Here is a 21,948-nt window from a genome sequence, read left to right as displayed (position 1 = left end):
TATGGCAGGACTCCACCAGACCTCCACGCAAAGGAACGGGCCACATACATCATCCCCACTCACTGGAGCCATAATCAGTAACATACACCCATTTGAAGTAGTTTAGCTTAATAATATCACAATGGAGAAAGGCCATAAATCATCCAGCATTCACACACTCACATGAACACATCCATCCATTCAGCCTCCTGAAACTTCCACAGCGCCGGCTTTCATCGTATAAGTACAACTCTGTTTATCAGAGCTGATGAGCAGCAGTCAGGCTCGTGGAATGAAAGTGAGAATACTACAATAACTGCCAAATGTCCCAAAATCAAGGATTTTAAATGAAATAATTCATACATAATTAAATGGATGGCAAACATACACTGGCACCCTCCCATCTCTGTCCACAGTCCAGTGGAATCAGACTGCCTTCAGTTTTGTTTGTCTGTTTTCAGCCTCACTGCATGACAAACTGTTATTGGCACAGCAATAACAAGGCCTCGGGGCAGTCTATGCTTGAGCCATATGTTTTGACAAGGAGACACTTGGGCTTTGAAAAATACTGCTAACGACAGCGTGAGCCCTAATCTGATTTAAAAGACTGTCGTGTGCGTCGGGCAGTTTATCCTGTGCAAAGTGGGATTTTTTATTTTGTCTGGGATGCAAATGTTTGAATTGTTTCTAATCATTTTATTTAATCTACTGTGCAGTTTGTCCAAGATCTTGTGATGTTTTATATTCAACGTGATCTGATTTGTGATATTTTACATGCATTACATTTAATTCCACTGAAATTCATTTATTTAGTTGAATGTTTTGATATTCACACATCGCACGGTTTAGCTTCAGGTGAAACATGCTAGGTATAAAAATAGCCCTGCTCTTCATCTCAGATCAGTTAATGGTCTAAAAGGCTCAACAAACACAGCCCCAAACAAATGCATCCTCCTCTGACCTCCTCTCAGAACCACACCACACATCAGCTTTTTTTTTTTTTTTAGGAATAGGCATATCAAAGCACATGATAAAAAACCAAAGTATGCACAAATGAGGAATGAAATTAGAAAACAAGTTAATGAAGTAGATAATGCAAGTCGACATCTGATGAATGGAACAGCTGTCTTTGATCATTGGCACCGCCGTTATCTGGTCATTATTTATTCTTCGAACCGGAGTGCAGACACAGAGAGCAGGGAGGAGGAAAAGGGAGAACAGATGAAGATGTACAGAGAGACAGAATCTGCTTTAATTAGTGTGAACAAAGGCACTGGGCAACTGTGAGGAAGATCGCAGTGGCACAGCTCCTAAGGAAGGATGGATGAGAGGGGATGAGGAGAGGAGAGGAGAGGAGAGGAGAGGAGAGGAGAGGAGAGGAATCAGGGAGGAGGTGTGGGTCAGGATCGGGATCCTATAATTAACCAGAACCAGAGGAGAACTGTGCTGTCTGGGAATCCGGAGCCCCTCCAAAAGCGAGGGCGGGCGGGGGGAAAGACCCATTCACATCTGTCTTCTCTCACACTCCTATCTCTGCTGCTGTAGGAGGAGGGAACGCAGCCCCTCAACCTGTCTGCTCGGCCAAAGACGACAGATCTGGTCAAGTCTCCCACATCCCCGACACAGAACCTGTTCCCCGGCAGTAAAAGCAGCCCCAACAGTCTTCTCGGTAAAGGTGGCATCCCCAGCCCGCTTGGAGGAGGCCTGGGACGAGGCTCATCTCTGGGTAAGACCTCAAAGCGTCTCCACAAAAAACATCCCGCAGATACACACAGACTGGCACTCACGTCCATGGAGACTATATTCCACAGCTTCGGTACTATTTCGGTACTTTTCGTGTCACAAATAAACGCCACTGTCAGGGTAATGTGTGAAGTTGTTTTTCTTCTTTGGCAGCGTGAGCTCCAGCAGACTAATTTTGCTGCGCTGTCTGTGTGCACAGATATTCTGTCCAGCCTAAACTCCACCGCGTTGTTCGGGGACCAGGACACGGTGATGAAGGCCATCCAGGAGGCTCGGAAAATGAGGGAGCAGATCCAGAGGGAACAGCTGCAACATCACCAGCAGGGCATGGAGGCGAAGCTGTCCGCCCTCACTTCAGTGGGCCTCAACAACTGCAGAGTTGACAAGGTTAGTGCTAGCATCCTATAGTCTGTCTCCATTTAATCCCTGGTTCAGGTCTTCTCCATTGCAAGCTTTTTCCGTAAAGCAGAGAAAAAGAAAGAAAAAAGAAAGCAGCTGACCACAAGAGTCCTCAGGTCTCCCTGCAAGTAGTGGAGCAAAGAAACTATTCAAGAAAGTGGAACATGGCGATTCAGATACAGCAGTAATTCTTAAGACTAATAATTTTCTTTAATCCATATCCAGGGTGGTCGTATTGATAAGAGCTGGCATGGCTCAGGCTGCACATGTATGTTTACTCAAATTAGCATGAACGTGTTTGTGTGTGCGTGTCTCGGAGCTGGTGCGTTGTTGATGTTGGTGTGAGGGCCGTGACAGGCCATGGCAGTGCCCGGTGTGGGTTAAGAACACTCTGAAGTCTCTGCCCAATTAAAGCCGACTCGCAGCCCTCTCCGTCCCCTGACACGGGATGGGGCTGCTTTGTACCAGGAGCACACACTCCCAGGGATTCCCTTTAAAAATATCTTCAATCGATGAGTCAATCAAGGAAAGAAAAAAGCTGTCCTCCTCTCTTCAGCTTGATGCCATGTTGCCAGTTGGCTGTGAGGAGCAGGCAGAAACTGGGAGCGATGCTCATTAATATTTCAGCACCTGACACTTTCAACCAACAGCCTCAACTAGGTCAATGTATATGTAAAAAAGTCAATGAATATCTATTTTGATTTCCCTCTAATTTGGTGTTTGGAAGAGATCACTGTCTATGCAGGTGGCAATCAACTATGCTCTCACTGAAGTGAAGCAAATAAATTGGTGCAGCCCACCGAGAGGACGGAGACGGAGCGCCTCCTGCACTAAAGCCTGAACAAACAGGAGCTTAACAATGACGAATTAATCCACAATCTCTTTTTTATTATGCTGACAAACAGCTGTCATGACTGTCCCTCGATTTAAACAGGCAAAAAACAAATAAATCAGATATTTTTCAGTCCTTGAGGTTTCTGTTTAGTTCCAGCACATGAAGTTTGCAGCTCCCTTAATTCGCTCTCAGTCACATGAGCGAGTGCAGCTGCCTCCCCACCTCCGAGCTAAGGTGAGCCGGTGGTCAACCACGCAGTTAAATCTGCCACGACATGAAAGCAGCAACTAAACAATGCCTGACTTTTTTTTTTTTTTTTTAAACCCAGGCAGCACACACACCTACAGCTACATTGTCCTTAGCAGGTAGAGCTTAACGCCTTTTCACTCCCCCCCGTTTGGTCTTTTGTACGATTCAGCTTTGTTTTCTTTGAATATGTCTCAACCTATGTTCACATCCAGCGTTAAAGCAGTCATCTCACAGGAGAAGAATGCCTCTCTTTATTTTTCCTAAAGGGATCATCTGCTTGAAAGAGTCGCTCGCTCCTCACCTGTAATCTACCTTTTGTGTGCGTTTGCCACCTGAGGAGAGCGAGCATGTGTTTTTATGAAAGTGAGAGAAACAGAGGCCGTGCGTGTGCGTACATGCGAGCACAATGACGGGATCATCGTATCGAAAACGCACAAAAGAAACGCTATAGAACAATAATTAGAGTAATCGGAGGAGCCTGTGTGCATGTTTCTTGCAAAGAGCGACTGATAGACGTATCTGGGAGGAGGAGGAGAAAAAAAAGCATTCCCTCAGGTAGCGTTTCTGTCTCGTTGAATGACACCTTAACCGAGCTCACGTTTGACTCTCCGGCCGCGGCGCAAATCACGGTGAGATATCGTCACCGTGACACCGGTCCTATTAGGATGGTGTGAAATTAGAGGCCAGCTTTATCAAGTCAGCTAAAAGAACTGGCCCATCATCTTCATCCTCTGGCTGCAATAAAGAACAGTCAGTTGTAATTCAGCAATGAAATGAGAGAGGGAGAAGGAGAGAGAGAGGAGAGGGAGGAGAGAGAGGGAGTCTTTTGCTGATACAACAAGCCAACAGACTAGAAGGGTTTGAATGCCCCGGATAAAAGCTTTCACTTTGGTCAGTTTCAGAATATTAATATTTTAGAAAAAAGCGCCTCACCTGACATAAATATGGCGTGGTCTTTAATAGCTCCCCTCCCAGTCTCTTGTTTGGGAGTTTATCATAGTGAGAGCTCGCACGGGGGAAGATTCAGGAAAGGTAACATAAATGGGATTAAGGAGAGGTTAAGATCATTCAGTGTGGCTGTTAGAGGGGGATATTAAATATTGATTTATCCCACTGTAATGACCGGGCAGAGGAGTGGGTCTAAGTGCTGCTTACAGATGGATCAATTCATCTTTTCATACAAATTGTATCTGAACAGTACAATGCATTCCTCCCTCACCTTTATCACTGCGACTCCCTCTCTCTGCCTCCTCTCTCCTCCTCTCCTCTTCTCCTCTCCCTGGCCGTTGACCTAGGAGAACACAGTGAAGATCAGACTCTCTGCTCTTCACTATACGAGCCTTTAACCTGAGGACATGTAAAATATTCATGCTTAACAGGAGCGGATTTTCTTGCTTGTCTTTTTTATTTGTCTGTTTTTACTATATCCCATCAGTACAATAAAACCTTTTACAACCCTTCTGCAATTTGCCTTTTTGAAATATTTATCTAAAGGTATTATTGTCTGCGGAGGGCAATTACTTTGTTCCATTATTTACCATCTCCTCCTCCTCCTCCTCCTCCTCAGCCGGTGGAGGCTTTTACCTAGAATGCACCAGTGTGCCTACAGTCATATACGGCACATCCCGGCCCATTTGTAACCATCTGAATTGTTTCCCTCTATTATGCGCCGCAGCTATAACTGGACACGCTGCGTCTCAGGGTCACGGGTGAATAAATATCAAGCATCTGTGTGTGTTTTCACTCACATGCTAGCATGCAGAGATTCAACCACGTCGCGGTCTTGTCATCAACATTTATGGCCCATTGGAATATATAGCCAGCAGGTCAGAGATGAAGTGCTTCCTACTAATACACTTTCACCGGCTCAGCAGAAACACAACAATCATGTTAAAGACACTTAAGGAGTGTAGTTTCATTAAAAGCTGGAATTCAGTTACCATATTTAAAAAAAAAAAAATCAAATAATCAAACAACAGGTCGATATTTCCAATTAATAATCTGTCCCATGTGACAGTCCTCAGACAGATTATAAGCTCATATGGGGACATGATATAAATGACATTCAGTGTAACGAGCAGCCGCGTTAAAGTAAAATCAAACTACGAGGCCGAGTTCAAGTTTGTTTAGGAGAACGGCTGCATTTCCAGCTCGCTTAGCAAGTACAGCGAGGTGTCGTCTCAAACATCGATAGCAGAACTATCCATGAAGTGTAAATTGTAAATTGCCCGTTAATGAGCGTCTGAATTCCTCCCACTAAGAAAACACAGGCAGCAGAGCGCTAATTCAATTATCAGCCTCGGCAATTGTTATCTCCGCCACTAAAGAGGAGAAAATCTATTTTAATTCCATATTTCCAGCTTTCATCTCTCGTGCGCTCACTCGTCGGCCAAACCTACAGTCTGCTGGCCCAGGAGAGCCGGCCCTGAACCCTGAGTAGGACAAAGCGGTAGAACGCAGCATATGTGATGTCCTGGAGGTTGTGTGAGATAAAATATATTCCTGTGCTGACATGTCCCTAACTGGAATCAAAAGGTGAAAGGTCAGTGTATTAACCTATTGAACTGCCCTTTCTGCCCCACTACACCTTTTCTCCCCAGTATTGATGACTACAATTGTCCATTTCCCGTATCCCAAAGCTCAGCCTGTAAATATTCAAATGGAGCTTACACTGGTGCTCCACAGAATCCAGACTCCTAACCTATTGGTTATAGTGGTTATAGTGTCCTCCCCTCCTGTGTGTGTGTGTGTGTGTGTACATGCCTACATGCACTTGCAAGTGTGTGTGTGTGTGTGTACGTGATGCCAGGGCTCTATTCAGGCAAAGCCCTCACAAAGACTTTGAATATAATCTTGTCTGGTTTGCAGCCCTGGAAGCAATTTTCTGCTCCTTTTCGACTGCTGTCTTGGAAATTGCAAACCAAGGCATTTTGGCTGCAATGTAAATCCTTGGCATACAAGGGTTTGCCCATCCAAATTAGATTATGCTCAGCTCCCAGACACTGGCTGTAGCCAGCAAGTGCTATTGTGAAGATTGCTTACATTAATGCTTTGTCCAATTGTTCGCGTTTGCCAAAAGAATAAAAAATAATGTACGACTCTGGATAAAATGTGCGTCTGCGGGCTGCCGTCCCAGGTCAAGTCTTTTGCTCTCCCGCCTCGTCCCCAGAAAGACATCAGAACTGCATCTTGGTGGGGTCATTCTGGCTGCGGCGGCTCCATTATTTTCTACAGTTGTCATTTAAACGCGGCGAATTTCTGGCCAGCTGCAGTCGCTCAGAAATGCTGCTGGCCCCGGTGGCTAGGACCTGTGATGCCGCACTCACCACAAGGCACATACAACAAAGGACAGGGAGAAGAATGGGCTACAAAGGACCATTTATAGTCTATGGTATTGTTGCAGGAGGAACAGAATGGCTCCGGTGTCCAACAAGTCTCGAGGTCTTGTCCATACGTGAAAGGGATTTTGGGAGCGCTGCAGTTTCTAATATCCTGCTGGAGGGTTTGATAAGACCAGAGACTTTAGGGAAACTAACACTGAACAGTTGTGGAACCTTGAGGATTGGAAACCCGTAGAAGTGCACGAACACAAATGGTCTCAGCAGGGAGGAGAAAATCAGAAATGAGCAAAATGTGTCTGAGACATGATGCTTTCTATTCTATGAGCACTGAAGCACATGTAAGCTTAATGGAGAATACCATAATATATGATTAGTTAATAAAAACACTAACATGTAAAAGAAAGTCAGCTGTCCAGACCAGATGCGTATTTCTAATCGTCTCATTTTGTTGGTGTGTCCGTCTAACAACAAAAATACACACAAAACACAAACTTATTGTTTTGATTAAAAACAAACAAACACTGAATTGGCACGAAGCCCAGACGAGGCGAGCGCCCGGCGTTATTTTTACGTAGTCGAAGCGCCTTAATTTAATTAAAGGGCTGCCTTCTTACCTCCATTCTGAACAAATGAGGTGATGGCCTGGCAGAACAAATGGGCCAGAAATAGCCGGCCATCTCTGCTGTGTGTGACGTTCAGTACGACCACTACAGAGCGGACGCCAGCCTTTTGTGGCTGCTACTGTTGATTTTGCTGCTGCCTGCATTAGCCTTAGCAAAAGGACAGCTACGGGTAAAAAGAGAGGCTGCATGAAAAGAGCTGCGGGTTCACCGCATGGCTGGATGTACTTAACATTTAAACGGTTCAGAACTAGCAAAAACTACTGGAAAGCTGCAGACTTATAAATAACACTGCAACTGGTTACAATAAAAATACGAACCAGATGAGGCGCTGAGCTGCGAGAGGCTGCAGCCCTATTAAAGTGCAGCCTTTGTCTCCATCAGGCCTGGGACAGATTGTTGAGGGGTTTAGTCTGAGACCCTCCGAGTCTTCACTCAAGAGCTGCAGACCACAGTGGTGACTGACACTCGATACACAAAGCCCCGCATTGTGGTCTGAAGCGTTGCCTTCGACTCGCCACATACCAGGTGTGTGATACAACCAGAGCCGGTTCGGTGCATTATCAGATATAAGTGGCTGTTTAGGGTCCTGCAGCTGTTAAAGGGTCCAATCAGGAGATTTTAAACATATGCGATCGTATTCTGTCCAACGTGAAGGAAAAATGGATGAGATTTAGTTTGAATAGCATGAAAAAAAACCTGCTGTCAGATTTCACAGAGCGGCCTAAACATGTCATTTACTGTATGTATATATACACCTACAGCCAAAAAATAACCAGACTGTTATGTGACTGTGAGCTGGCCACTGGTTGCTCCTTACGTTGGATCACGTCTGCCAGATGTCCAAAAGAAATGAAGCAGTTTTCTGTCAAAGTGTTCTGGCGAGCGGACGCGGCGGTTTCATCTGTGTCATCTGGTTTACCTCATCGCCTCTCTGACACGGCGTCAGATAACTTTGTTCTCCGAATCACACAAGCTGGACCGTTTCTGACCTGGACCGAGGGCTTGTAGTTAGCATTAGTCGAGGTATTAACAATCTTTGGGAGTGAGAAATAAAGACCTGTCCGGCTCGGCTCAGCTCAGATTCTGCACGACCAAAACACACACTGTATTTGCGTTAAATCGACTTCTTATTAAGTGATGTGTTTAAAGTCATACAGATGAAGACAGTTGAACAAACACAGTCTGTTTTACTCCTCAGTGTGTTTTTTCCTCCATCTGTATTTGAATAATCTCAGGCCATACCACTCCGCCTGCAGCCTAAAGCTATTTGCGAAGGAGAGAGAGAGTGAAGGAGTGTCAGGATTGGCAGTGTGTTGCCTAAATATAGGGCAGGAGTAGGCACAATGCAGAGGGCCGTCCGCCACCCGCCTCTGCCCAGAATACACCCTGTGGGCAGAGCAGCAGGCCTCCGGCACATGTTCTGCGGCCGGCTAGATTAAAGCTCTCTTTACAGCATTGACAAGGGCTCTTTTGGGTTCCCTCGCCCAAGAAGTTCCATGAACTCTGCTATCTATCCCCCCCTCCCCTCCTCAGTTCTGGTTTTTTATGACTTCCCTCTCTTCCTCTGTGACTCAGCCTTCACTGGACCGGCTCAGGACTGAACCAATGCATCTGTTACCAAAACTTTAAAGACAAAAGGCTGCACAGGCGCAGGCAGATGAGATTATTGTGGGTGGCAGCTCTCCACTACAAGTCGGAGTGCACTCGCTGCTGTAATTTTAGTTGTGGGGTGGAGAGCGTGCGGCATGCTGGAATCATTTAAGGGAGGGACCGTTTGCTCGCCAGCAGTCGTGGTCAGGGTGGGAGGGGAATAATGTGCACCGTGACATCTTTTGTTTCCTGTCTCTTTATCTTCTCAATTTGTCCTCCTTTGTTTGGGCCTGTTTTTTTTGTTTTTTTGTCGCATATAGCAGCATAAAGTTTGGGTGTTTCTGCTTTAAAAGCCTCCTGCCCTTCCCTTGTGCTGTGCATTATAAATACCTTTTTTATATCGGCCATATACTGAAGGGCTCCGTCTTTCCTCCTCCCCTCTCTCCCTTCCTGGCAGGATGGCGAGCTTTCCCCAGATACTGCATGTCCTTTGCTACTTCTCTGTGTCAGAGTGATCAGTAAAAATTTAATGACACTATAAAATAATAAAACTGCCATTAATTTATCACAGCACTTGATGCGTGGGCAGTAAAGAAGCATTAGTTCACTGAATATTTTCCAACCTTAAAACAAAACCCTGATGCCGTGCGGATAATTTACGGCCCTAATTTCAACTCTATTTCTAATTCACTGATATAAATTACCAAACTTATAACCAATAAGTATATTAAGCCCAGTATATAAAATTTTATGAAAATTTGTGGTAGCATATTGCACAGATAGTCTGATGTTAATTAGCATAACTAACACGGGAAAGAGAGGAATACTTACAGTGATTACACCCCTACAGTGTGTACGATGCTGCCTGGTGTGATGTACATACGTGGACCAGATGAAGTGAAGCCCAAAGAAGCGTCAAACAAGAGCTCCGTTCAGTCTTATTCGGGGCTGTCTAATGCCACTAATCATACGACTTTGTGCGGCGGAGAAAGAAGTTCAACGCCGATCCAGTTATTAATGAAAGCCGCTGATGGATGGGCCCTGTTCTCGCTCCTTCTCGGCCCAACATGATGCTTAATGATCATGAGTTTATAAAAGGACTTGATTGATCAAGAGGGACCAGCGAAGCGCAGAAGAGGGACGACGTGACTGCTTTATTACAGACACGCTGCGTCTTCCTAGTGGACTGTCCATGCGGCATCCGAAGCAGCACCGCTGCCCATCCAGCTAATCGCATTTTAGTCACTTTGTCATCAGGCTGCTAGCTTCTTTCATTAAGAGCAATAATGTGGCGGGGTGATAAATACGCGAGCGAGTGTGTGCGCACATGCTTTGCACCGAATGTGACACGGAGAAAGGCGCCGCACTCCATCTTCTCTTTACAAAGTGTCCTCTTGCTCAGCAGGGACCACCACATATGTCATAATTAGAAAACACTTAAGTAAGCAAAGGGCCGTCAGATAGACAGCCTCTAATCACAGGCCATAAGCAGGTAGTGGTTAATTGTATATCAGAATCACTCAGCTGGCCATAAATAATGACTGCTCCTTCAAGTAAGATGCTAAATTGCAGTGCTCTTTCTGTCTCTCTCTCGCCGTCCTTTCTTTTGAGGAATAGTTCTTGAATAAATAAAAGCATGAGGAAAATCAAAATACTGTGAAAGGCCTCAAATGGACTTGAACTGTCTCCATCTTGTCATATTTTTTTAACTGTCAAGAAAAAAAAAAAGAAAAAGGTTGTACAAAAGGGGAAAAAATATTTTTCTTCTTCTTCTTCTTTTTTTTTTTTTAATAAATGCACTGATTTCTTTTGACTATTGTTGATTTTATTCCCCAACAAAAATAAATCAATTCAAAACTAAATGTTTCCAGTCACAATGGTTAGGTCTGCTTAATTTTTCATCACCTTTACCGTCGGTGTACAAACTTCTCTGTGGGGAGAGAAAACAGTGCGATGCATCACAAAGGACGGGCTCAAAGATTAATGTGTGTGTTGGTGTCGGTGTGTGTGTGTGTGTGTGTGTGGCAGGGGAGCTGTTAGCATTGTGCAGGGACGCTACCTGAGTGTCTGCTCAGGCTGCACGTGATAGGCCGGTTCAGAAAGAGACGAGGCAGAGGTCAGCGCAGACAGTACGTCTCTGGCAGAGATTGAGCGCGCACCCTGGGAGTAAAACAAATGCTGTTTTTTTTTTTGTTTTTTTTTCCTGAATGGTGGCAACATGCCTGCTTTTAGTGTCATCCAGGCAAAACCTAGGGGGGGAGAGATTATTTGTATCATGCAGAGTCAAAGTGTCCATCTCCTAGTTGAGTCTTTAGAGAGGAAGACAGCCCTTTGCTAATGCCCTGTGTATTCACTGAGGAAGTAGGTCATTCAACAATGGAGCCAGCAGCAGTCGGCACTCTCCCCTTGCATAATACATTAAGTGTAATGTGCAGCAACTATTCAGAGGCCCCCCGAAAGCTGTTATTTTATTCTGTAAATGCACACGGACATGACATTTAATATTGTCACGGAGCGCTGAATGACAGGGTTTCATTGTGCGTCAAGTACAACATGATGCCAAGTTTAATCTGAGCACAAAGCGACATGACAAACGGGAAAACACGGTGTGTTCTCCAAAGCATGAACTCTGAATAAATGATGGGCGCTGAGCTCTGGGCGCTGCAGACTGCAAGGGAGGATGTAAGGAGAAGATTACAGAGGAAAATCTGAGCGCTGCAAAGAGGGCCACGGCCCCATTGTGTGCTCGGGATCACAAAGTATCCTTCTGTAAATCTATTTAGAGCACCCCTGGCCCTCACTGTCTCCCTGCCTCCTGTCATCCATTATAGCAGCTGCTGAATAGAGAGATGAGGGGGAAAGAAAAAAAACCTACATCTAGCTCATGTCAAAAGAGCAGCTCTTCAAAACAACCTGCATTTATCAAAGACACTTTTTTTTTTTTTCTTTTCACATTTTCTGATTCCTGATGGGAATATTTTTACAATTTTTTTTTCTTTTCTCCATCGCAAAACGTGTACATGTGCTGGTTCGTTTAACCGACTGTTTGTATTATTTCCCTGCAGGAGAGAGCGCACTTCGACAGCATCGGGCACCACCTCGGCAAGCTGGGCGAGGAGGGCAAGATCGGCCACAGAGTTATCGACCTCACCCGGCCAGAGGATCTAGATGGTACGGTTTTCTGTTACTTCTAAATCAGCTGGTTTCCTCTCGATTTGCTGAACATTAAGGGGACTCAAGAATACACCATCTCCTCTAAACTATTTCTAAAATTAGTTTCGAGGGCTGACAGAAGCTGCTGCGTTTGTCTCGGCTTTCAATGCACAGCGGCTGGTGTGTCTGGGCGTGTGCACAAACATGTAGGTGTGCGTATGGGAGATGTGGGGGTTGGGGTGAGCGCCGTTTGAAATGAGCCGTGGCTCCGAGGTTTTCACAGGTAGGTGAGCGGAGGACAAGGGTGCCTGAGGACAAAGCTGGCTTTTCTCCAAGCTTGACTCCTGTTGCTGTCGTGCTTGTTTGAGGTCCAGGGCACAGGGGTGTAAATTCTGATTACACCAATGTGACAAAGCGTCATCTGCTTTTGTGGTGCTGGCTCCTACACAGAAGCAAGAAGCACCTCGGCGCACTAATGTTTGTCCGGCATAAATATTTGTGGCAGTTTCCATGGCACTTCAGAGCGAGAGCAAAGAGGAAAATGGTTCTGACTCATCTCTGATGCCTCAGAGAGACTCAAGGCAGAGGGATAGATATTTCTCAGGACAATGTAACCCATCAGCATTTTTAAATAGCATTTCAGACATGGGTCTTTTTGGTTTTAGAAAGAAGTGTCCCTGCATAATTGGTTCACACAGACTTTCATAAAAATAAAAAAAATTCCCATAAAAATGTTTGTTTACCAACTTCAAAGCGAATGCCTTTTTGAAAGCCTGTCTAGTTTCACATCACACCCAATCCTGGAGATGAGAATTAGAGGTGCATTTAGCGGATTCATTGACATGTTTCCCATGTGAGCCGCCGCAGAAGATCCCATCCCACCCGTCTGGACAGATGTGTTTCCAGTGCTCCTTCTCCCAGTGAGAACCTTCCCTCTGTGGCTACTGTGGAGTCAGGACCGAAACAGAGCGCGCACCAGGGCAGTTGTGTCCTTTTAAGTCCTGCTCAGAGCCGAGGGAAAGGCTAGTGCCAGACGCCTCACATCAGCGTTCCCAGTGGGCTATGGATTAGGAGCAGGCAGAGGTTAGAGGAGAGGAGAGGTCCTCTTCCCAGGGGGAAGCAGCATAACTCACAGTTAACCATTCCTGCTCTCGGACCACAAACACATCTGTCTGTCTGTCTGTCTGTCTGTCTGTCTGCCTCTTTAAGCCTCACCAACAGGAAGACGCACACACAGCTGAACGATGTGAAGCACAACTTTAAGAACCACAAAGTGTTTGCTCTTCTGAGAACATGTTTACTTTTGAAATCCTTGTGAGGATTTTCTCCTCCTCGAACCGACGGAGGCTTCCCTCCCTGGGACACCTTATAGGAACGTAGTGCACGTGTCAGCTGATCACCTGGAAAACACTCATTTACAGGCCAAAGCTCAGGCAGAGGTCACAGCAGAAACTGAACAGTAGTCAGGGGTTTTTTTAGGTAATAATACAGACAACATATCAGCATCATCGGTTTAAATCTGCTTCCAATTTTTTAATTCATATGAAACAAGAAAATGACTTTCAGCTCAAACTAAGCCCAGTTCTATCCAGAAGAAGGGAAGCTAACTGGGAAACTTCTGTTTTTAACACGTTTTTCCACCAGCAGATCAAAACACGCTGCATATACTTTGGTGTTTCCTGAAAAGGAAAATTACTGGGTGTACCTCCCAACCCGTCTATAGGGTGTGAAAGCCCCTTGGTGTGCAGCAGCTCTCCCTCCAGAACAGAGCAGCCACACTGAGCAGGCACAGTGCACAACTGTTATCGCAGCAGAAAGCTTTAGGTTGCTTAGGCTAATATTTGCAAAGCAACCAAAGTCCGAAGATTGGAAAAAAAAAAAAAAGAAGAAGTGGCGAAGGAATAGGAATAGATAGGATCATTAAAGTCAGGAGCCACACGCCTGATCCCACTGCAAATTCATTACGTCTTTTTAAGTCCTGATGAAAACATGAACAAACACCGCAGAAGCCTCAGCCAGCCACGCCCTCCGCTCATTCACATATGGCAGCGTGGAGCTGCCGTATAGCTTAAGTTGTGTGTTTGTCTAAACCGCCCCCATCGCTGAGGGGTCCGCAGAGAACAAAGAGGTTGTTGAGAGATGTGTGGAGGCAGGAAACAGAATTAATCTAAACGCCCAATGAGATAATATCAACCAGAGAGAGATGGGGGGAGAAAGAAAAAAAAGCCAAGAAGTGTCTCTAACAAAGTCCTGGTGGAATAGTTTGAGCAGAACAGTGGAGTTGCATTGTAGTTACAGATCATCTTCACATCTGTAGCTCAGAGCTGTTATGAAGCGCTGCATTGGGCCCAGCATTTGAAGAGGTTCTCGCTGTTGTTTTTCTTCCACTGTGAGGCCGTGGGAATCCAGCTTTGGTTTTTATTACTGAGGGTTTTTTCCCCCACTTAGACGAGGAGCTTAAGACGAAATAATTGAACAAGTCACAACAACAATAGGTCAAGAAATATCTGTTTGAAGCTGCTAAATCTAAATGTACCCCCAACAGAACCAACATGTTCCTCTGTCTGCGCGTGCATCTCCTTTTATCGTGTACGAAGCCAGAAAGTTGTGGAAACACCAGCCTCGGATCTTGTGCTAAGTGCACAAGGCGGCTGTCGGAGCAGACAAAAGTAAAAGCGGCGGCCTGCGTGTCGGAACAAGCCGACTGTTTGTTCGCTCACACAGTAACACACCGAGGCGGGAAAACAAACAAACAAACCAGGAATACCGATTGACATGTAATCATAGGGCTGGTATCACTCATAATTTGTAACGGTTTAATTAGCGGGCCATGAGCTCAGGCTCCGGCGGGGCCACTGAGGCTGTCCGTCCATTAATCTCGCCTGATCCTGCTCCGAGGGAGAGGCTCTATTGTCGGTGGTAAATGCCTTCAGTCAGAGGTGTTAGATTTGATCCCAACAGGGAGGGCTTGGCAGGTTTGCTCACTGAGGCTCATCCTCTTGAGCGGATTCCTGGGTGACATTATGTGTCTGCCCACAGAACAAAGATGAGTAAGGAGGAGGCGAGGAGGAGGCAAGGAGGCGGCGAGGGGGCAGCTGGGGCAGCGCTACCCTCTGGCTGGGTACCTGGTCGAGTCTGAGCCTGCAGCTCACAGGTGTGATCGGCTCTGGGGCCTCACTAGCCTCTCTCTCGCTCTTTCTACCCTTTTTTTTCTCCCCCTGTTCGTTCTTCCCCCCCTGGCCCCGCCGACACACAGCGTCATTCTTTCACACTGTAATTCATGCTGCTCATCTGCAGTGTTTCCAGGAGAGACAAATTAAAAGGGGATTCTCATATCGCTCTGTCACACTTGAGCTGCGGGCCTCATGAATCACAATAAATTCTATTAAGCAGCACTCCCTCTGTTTGGCTCTCCCGCCTCCCCCGGCTACCACCCGGGGGGCCTGGCCCTGTCACCGCTAAACATCTGTGTTTATTTACACAATCACACACCTAACTAACTGATTCCTAAACGTCCTGCCCCTCCAGGAGAAAAAAAAAAATAGTTAATGCTCATTTGCAAAATGTCAGAGCGGTGTCATGGTTCTCAATGAAAATACAGAAACAATGCCGCGGTAAATTGCACGTTGCCGTTTCTGGCAATTTGCAGCGGACGCCTCTGATTAGGGCACATATATTACAGGGGCTGAACACGGGGGCAGATCTATCCACCCACAAAGCCTCGCGTGATCTTATAGAACGCCAGCCTCTTGTTCCTACTGCGACCAGAATAATTAACCTCGCTCTCTAAGTTTGGCTGCTGGGCTCCTAGACGGTGTGAGTCAGCTCAATACTTTCACTACTTTTTTCTCTTCAACGCATCCAGAATTACAGCACCTGCACCCGGTGGTGCAACTTAAGATGATGTAACACTCCCGTTGTTGGGCTCGACAGCTTTCTGTAGCGTCTGACAGAGTGGATGGGCTCTTTTCTGTGTGCAATCATGTGAAGCAAAAGACCATGCCTCATCTGGATCCCCTCCAACGGGCCCAGTCACGTGGCTGGTTTCCTGGCTAACTATGGATGTGGCACTAGGTGATGGCAGGCGCTTGTTTTGTCCCCCCTCCCCACCTCCCCATAAGAAGATCACCTCTGCCCGTATGCATGCACACCAGTATATAAATTGCTGAATCAGTGTCAGTGATAGAGTAATGGCACGGGAGGCATCGTAAATTACAGCAAGCGATCCCGGGGCGCAGACACTGGCTGTCGTGTCTGAGTGAGCGCCGCGCTCCTGAGCTAATGAATACCTTCATCTGGCCCCGGCAGTCAGCAGATTGCCCCGCGTTGATGGATACTGTCAGCCCGCCGCCACACCACATTTCATTGCACAATAAACATGGTTGTCAAAACCAAACAAAGTGAAATCAATTCATCCTGTACAGTGAGTGCATGCTAAATGAAATTAACGTACTGTGGGGTTTGGTGGCAGCAGAGGTAGTGTATTATTTCTGAATTCATGATGGCTTTAAAGGCCTACAGCATCCGAACGGAGCAAGGCATGGTGGGAAAGTGTTTGTAAAGAGCAGCGAAATCTCTTAAATTTTCAGATTTAGTGCAGATTGCGTGCAAGTGTGTTTATTTATATCCATGTTTGCATGTAGAGGTTTGGAAGATCAGGCTTTAGGCACTATGAGAGAAATATCTTTATCTAATTAACTATCAGGAAGGGGGGAAAAGGTGATATTTAACATTTAAAATGTGTTAAATTTGGAACTTTTATAGAAAATTATACAAGATTAATTTTATTATTTTACTTTTTTTTTCTCCATCATCTTTTAGTGTCATGTTTATTTGCTAAAGAGAAGCACAGGAGTCTAAAACGTCACTTATAAACAACTAAATGGTTCAATTTTTTAAGTCCCACTGGCCTGAACTCTGTGACAATAACTAACGCAGCGTCACAATGTGAACACACACCTTTATGAGCATCCCAGGTGAAGGTAGAGACCATAAACTAAGCTGTTTGTTAAACACGAGCAGGTGAAAATCAGCTGGGCCTCAAACGCTCTCCACCTGTAATACACCAGAGCTATCAGACCTCATTGGAACTTCTCCTGTAACAGCTCTGAAAACAAGACGCACTTCTGTGAAGCGAAGACGCTCGAACTGGAGGTAGAAAAATGGCACAGCGACGTCTTCGGTGATTAGAGCGGAGCGAGCTTTTCTGAAATTCAGAATTAATGCCTGTGCACAGCCCTCCATTACTCATTAAGAGTTTGATTTTGTTTATCAACTGAAATAATAATAGAAATCAAACCCCAGGTAATGTGTGCCAAGGCTGCTGCTGGAGTGGTCTAATGAGAAGGCTTCACATGTGGATGATGAAATATGCATGAGTCATCCCGAGCTTTCTTTTCCAGATTTGAGATCATTAAAGATGTATCGTAGCATATGGAAGGCTTTTTTTTTTGTCTTATTTTTCAAGCCTTGTTTATCAACATGTTTTTGTTTGTTTAAATATTCATACTGCTTTTATTTAATTCTTTCACATCTTACATATAAAAGGAAGCAAATGCGCATGCAAACAGAAATCATTATCAGCCTGATGTACAGTTTAATACTGAGAGAAACTCTCTTATGCTGATTGTGAATGCCCTGATTGAGAAACGGCACTCTGCAGAATCGGCACACTCCCTCCTCGCTGGCGTGTGTGTGTGTGTGTGTGTGTGTGTGTGTGTGTGTGTGTGTGAAGGAGGCAGGAGACACAGTAAGGCATTTATTTGTGCATATATATGTTAGAAATGTACTTTGGAAGAATGCTTTATCAAGGTTTGGCAGAGTTCGAGCTGCCGCCTTGATTTTCTTATTTTACAGACTGCCTCAAGTCTCGTATTAATTATTTATGTTGGCACTCTTTTTGTGGACACTGTGAATGTCAAATTAAAACGTATTTGTTTCGGCAGAGAAGCGCGAACACTCGCAGACAAAACATTTAACTGTGTTTGAAGTCGAAAGTCGTCCTCGTCTGGTTTGGGATAAACCTGAGAGTTGGTTAAAGACCATAGTTCCCACTGCTGGAGCACATAAAGTCAAAGGTTTCACACCCTCCAGAGGGGTTTGTGTTCCTGATGACAGCAGTGATGACGGTGGATGAAGGAGAGTTTAAACACGGCTCGTCATGTAGCCGATGTCCTGCCTCGCTCTCTCTTCTTGTGACTGCTCTGGCTATTCCAGGGTCCAAGGACCTCAATGACTCTGCAGATAAACCCCAACCCTATTATTGTTGGCCAACAGGAGGCGCTGGTTCTACCGAGGCGCGAGTCTTCAGGGAATCCCGAGGAAGGAACAACAACGAGCCGCACATCAAAAGGCCGATGAACGCGTTCATGGTGTGGGCCAAGGACGAGCGGCGCAAGATCCTGCAGGCCTTTCCCGACATGCACAATTCCAACATAAGCAAGATTCTGGGTAAGATCTCGACACCTCCGAACACACCAAACTGGTAAAAACACTTTCCTCAGCTCGATTCTCCATCTTCATCTGAGTTTGTGTCCTGGGAAAATCCCTTAATTAATCAGATTTCAGCCTTGCCAAGCGTTTTGCACATTTAAACGGGTTTATCGCTTTCCGATATGTAAATTCCCGATAAAGTAGCCGGTGTCTGAAGGAGGGAGTGCGGCTCATCTGGCAGGCCACTGTGCATCAGTTCACCTCAGCATACAGATGGATTTATGGCCCATCACTACCATAAGTGTTTGTCATGAAAAATGACAGAGACTAAATGGGTCTTGTCCCCACAGCACCGGAGTCCATACATCAGAGCTGTTAAAAGTGCTGTCATCCATGCCAGTGTGAGGCACTCCACCGAGCTGTTTTACTACACCGGCTTGTTGTTCCTTACTGTTTGACAGTACCGAACAAGCGGCTCAGATGATGTGCACGGGCAGGGCTATCAGGAGGTTGTTGTGGAGCGGACGATAAATCTCGGCCCGTGAATTTGCGAGAAAACTTCTATTAAGGGCGATCCGGTGTTAAATTAAGTCCTGACCCGGTGCAGTAAAATGTGACTGGACGTGCATTATTGATTATTTTTGACGTAATTGCAAATTCCAAACGGGGCTCCACTTTATTCACTGTCACTTAGCAGGACGGGTTTTTTCTAATCGTGAGACCTCGATGTGTGTCGCGCAGGTTCTCGGTGGAAGTCGATGTCCAATCAAGACAAGCAGCCGTACTACGAGGAGCAGGCCCGTCTCAGCAAACTCCATCTAGAGAAGTATCCCAACTACAAGTACAAGCCGCGGCCCAAGAGGACCTGCATCATCGACGGGAAGAAGCTGCGCATCGGGGAGTACAAGCAGATGATGCGCTCACGGCGACAAGAGATGCGGCAGTTCTTCACCGTGGGGTAGGTGCACCAACACCACAACCAGACCGTCTCTGGATAGACCGACTGTACCGGAGCTGTCAGCCTCCTTAGTGAGAGCCTCCATTGTGCTGGAGACAGACATGTGCATTAAAGTCAAGTGTTTTTCAATAGCTGTGATTTAATAAATTTAGACAATAGCAGTCCTGAAATGGAGCATGAAGTGAAGACATTATTACAGGATATAAGCGATAAGTATACACTTAGAGCAGCCTGGAGGGCAGCAGTCTGAAGCTTAACACTTTAATTTACTGTGTGTGGTTAGCAGGAGAGCCCTTCTCCAGGTGTTCCCATGTCAGTCATAAGCTCCGCTGGCTGGAGTATCAATCATCCGGCACAACAGCAGACAAGAGCAGCACTAACCGCGTATTGGTTTTATGTCACCAATAAACCGGGTCGTGTTTCTGAACGGCTCAGAACGGGAGCTGTCAGGAGGACCTCTCTTTTCCCAAATCATTTCCACAGAGCTGCTGGCTTAGAGCGGGCTGCTGTGGGAAACCCCTAATCCAAGCATCTCAGCTTAAGTGCTGCAGCAAAAACTGCAGTTTAGAGACGTGCAGAGGCGCTACAGCTTTCTGCATTCTTTCCATCTGTTCTTCTACAATTTTTAAAGACCAAACTTGTATGAAAAGTAAGTCGTCAGAAGGTATAAGGTTCGTTTTTTTATCAGACAATGAGCATTTTTTTGGTAGGAGCTGTTTTTACCTTTGACATGTTTCCACTGTCACTTCAGTCTTCCTCAGAAGTGTCACTGATCTAAGTAAGTCATGTCTTCATCAGCTGCTGGTTTCCTGGAGGCGTGACCCGCCTGGCAACCTGTCAGATTTGCCCGATGGGCCACGCCTCCTGCCCCCCGGTGGTCCCATGTGTGGGGCAGCATGTTGCCCCCTCATCACGGTTCACGGTGTCTTTGGCTCGCCTCCTGGTTTCTATGAGCCAACGTTTAAATTTGTTGCTCTCTAATCCAATGAGTAATCAGAGTAGACAAAATGAACCTAATCACGCCAAGTCATCACAACAGATTGTGAATAATCCTTATTTTATCTGCTCCTTGTGCGTCCAGGCAGCCGCCGCAGATCCCCATCACCACCAGCACCAGTATGGTCTACCCTGGGGCCATCACCATGGCGACCACCACGCCGTCACCTCAGATGACATCCGAGTGCTCGAGCGCCTCGGCGAGTCCTGAGCCTTCCATTCCCGTCATCCAGAGCACCTACAACATGAAGCTAGAGCCCAGCGCCATGGCGAACAACAGCGAGCCGGTCAACGGCGAGGACGAGATGGACATGTACGAAGATTTCGAGGACGAGCCCAAATCGGACTATAGCAGCGAAAACGACACGCAAGAGCCGGTGAGCGCCAACTGAGAGCGACGCCGACGCGACGCCGACGCAGGACGACGCCCAGAGGGCCGGTCGGATCCGAGGGAGGGAACGAGCAAAAGAAAACAAAAACTATACCACAAAGGTTTCAAAGTGTTTTTAAAAAATAATAATAGTGATGATGTATCACGTAGAGGCCAGCATGCAGCGGCGGCTTCGTCCGAATCAAAAAGCTATTTGGTCTTAAGTGTTTCTTGGAGTGTGTAAAGCAGTTTGGTTGTGGTAATTTATATTTTTTTTTATCTCATTGTTTATTTTTTCATCGAGATCATGGACATTTACACACGTGTGAGGTTATTGCCTAAAGCGACAGACGGAACTTGAAATTGAACATTTGATACGAACCTAGAATTCTTACGGTCATTTGTTTTCCTCTTCAATTAGACATGAGTTTGCTACATTACCTAACTGTTCAAGATGGAAATGCTATTCTCACTCAGGTATAGTGTGCCAGCCAACAGCTTGTGAATGTTTTTAATCAAGAGAAAAATATTACCATTACAAAATATCTCAAAATGAATATGGAGTGATTCCAGTTTAGTACAGAGGGTAATTACACATTATTATTATTATTATTATTATTATTATTATGATTTAGTTTGCCAGCCAACAGCTTGTGAATGTTTTTAATCAAGAGAAAAATATTACCATTACAAAATATCTCAAAATGAATATGGAGTGATTCCAGTTTAGTACAGAGGGTAATTACACATTATTATTATTATTATTATTATTATTATTATTATGATTTAGTTTTTGTTGTTGATTGTCATTACAAAACTGCATAATTTAGTGCGTAAGTGCCAAACATTTCAAACCTATTAAGTCTTTTGGGAGAGGATTCGTGAGTCTTAGACAATCTCTTCATCTCTTAATGCAGCTTCATTATCCAGTCTTTCTTTAATTCACCCCAACACGATAAACAAATGAAACTCAGGAACTTGGAGGCAGCGAGCCCCGCGGGAGGCTACGATACGTGACGCCCGCGGGCGGTAGCTCGTGACGCTAGCTGCTCTCCAGGGAGGCCAATGCAGTGATCATCAATACAAGCGGCCAGCCCCCCTTTCCGTTTCCCCGTCCCAGTCCAGCACAGAGCGCCGTGGCATCCTTCACTCGTTTCCAGCTCTGCAGCCCAGTCTGACTCACCAAGATCTTAATCAGAGTGATTGTAATCAGGCCAGAATGCTAAAGGGCCAAAGGCCTCCAATCTGCGGGATTGGAACAGCAGCGAAAGGCAGCTTTG

General features: G+C 45.7%; 1 protein-coding gene across 3 annotated transcripts in view; it reads left to right on the top strand.

Annotated features, from left to right (window-relative positions):
* Positions 1-21,225, top strand: part of LOC103363464 (transcription factor SOX-6-like) — a 123,800-nt gene extending 102,575 nt beyond the window's left edge. For 2 of the 3 annotated variants that reach the window (XM_008290241.1, XM_008290240.1), the window contains 6 exons: positions 1,525-1,705; positions 1,922-2,109; positions 11,825-11,930; positions 18,189-18,362; positions 19,086-19,302; positions 20,384-21,225. In XM_008290241.1, coding sequence (XP_008288463.1) covers positions 1,525-1,705; positions 1,922-2,109; positions 11,825-11,930; positions 18,189-18,362; positions 19,086-19,302; positions 20,384-20,690 — 1,173 coding nt within the window. In that variant the 3' untranslated portion in view covers positions 20,691-21,225. Of the gene's footprint in view, positions 1-1,524; positions 1,706-1,921; positions 2,110-11,824; positions 11,931-18,128; positions 18,363-19,085; positions 19,303-20,383 lie in introns of all 3 variants that reach the window. The other variant, XM_008290242.1, reaches the window with a different exon arrangement.
* The last annotated feature ends 723 nt before the right edge of the window (positions 21,226-21,948 follow it).

This window comes from Stegastes partitus, unplaced genomic scaffold (genome assembly GCF_000690725.1).
Source record: "Stegastes partitus isolate 25-593 unplaced genomic scaffold, Stegastes_partitus-1.0.2 Scaffold661, whole genome shotgun sequence".
In the NCBI taxonomy this organism is placed as follows: domain Eukaryota; kingdom Metazoa; phylum Chordata; class Actinopteri; family Pomacentridae; genus Stegastes; species Stegastes partitus.
Note: the sequence above shows the minus strand (reverse complement) of the source record. Positions and strands in the feature narration are given on the sequence as shown.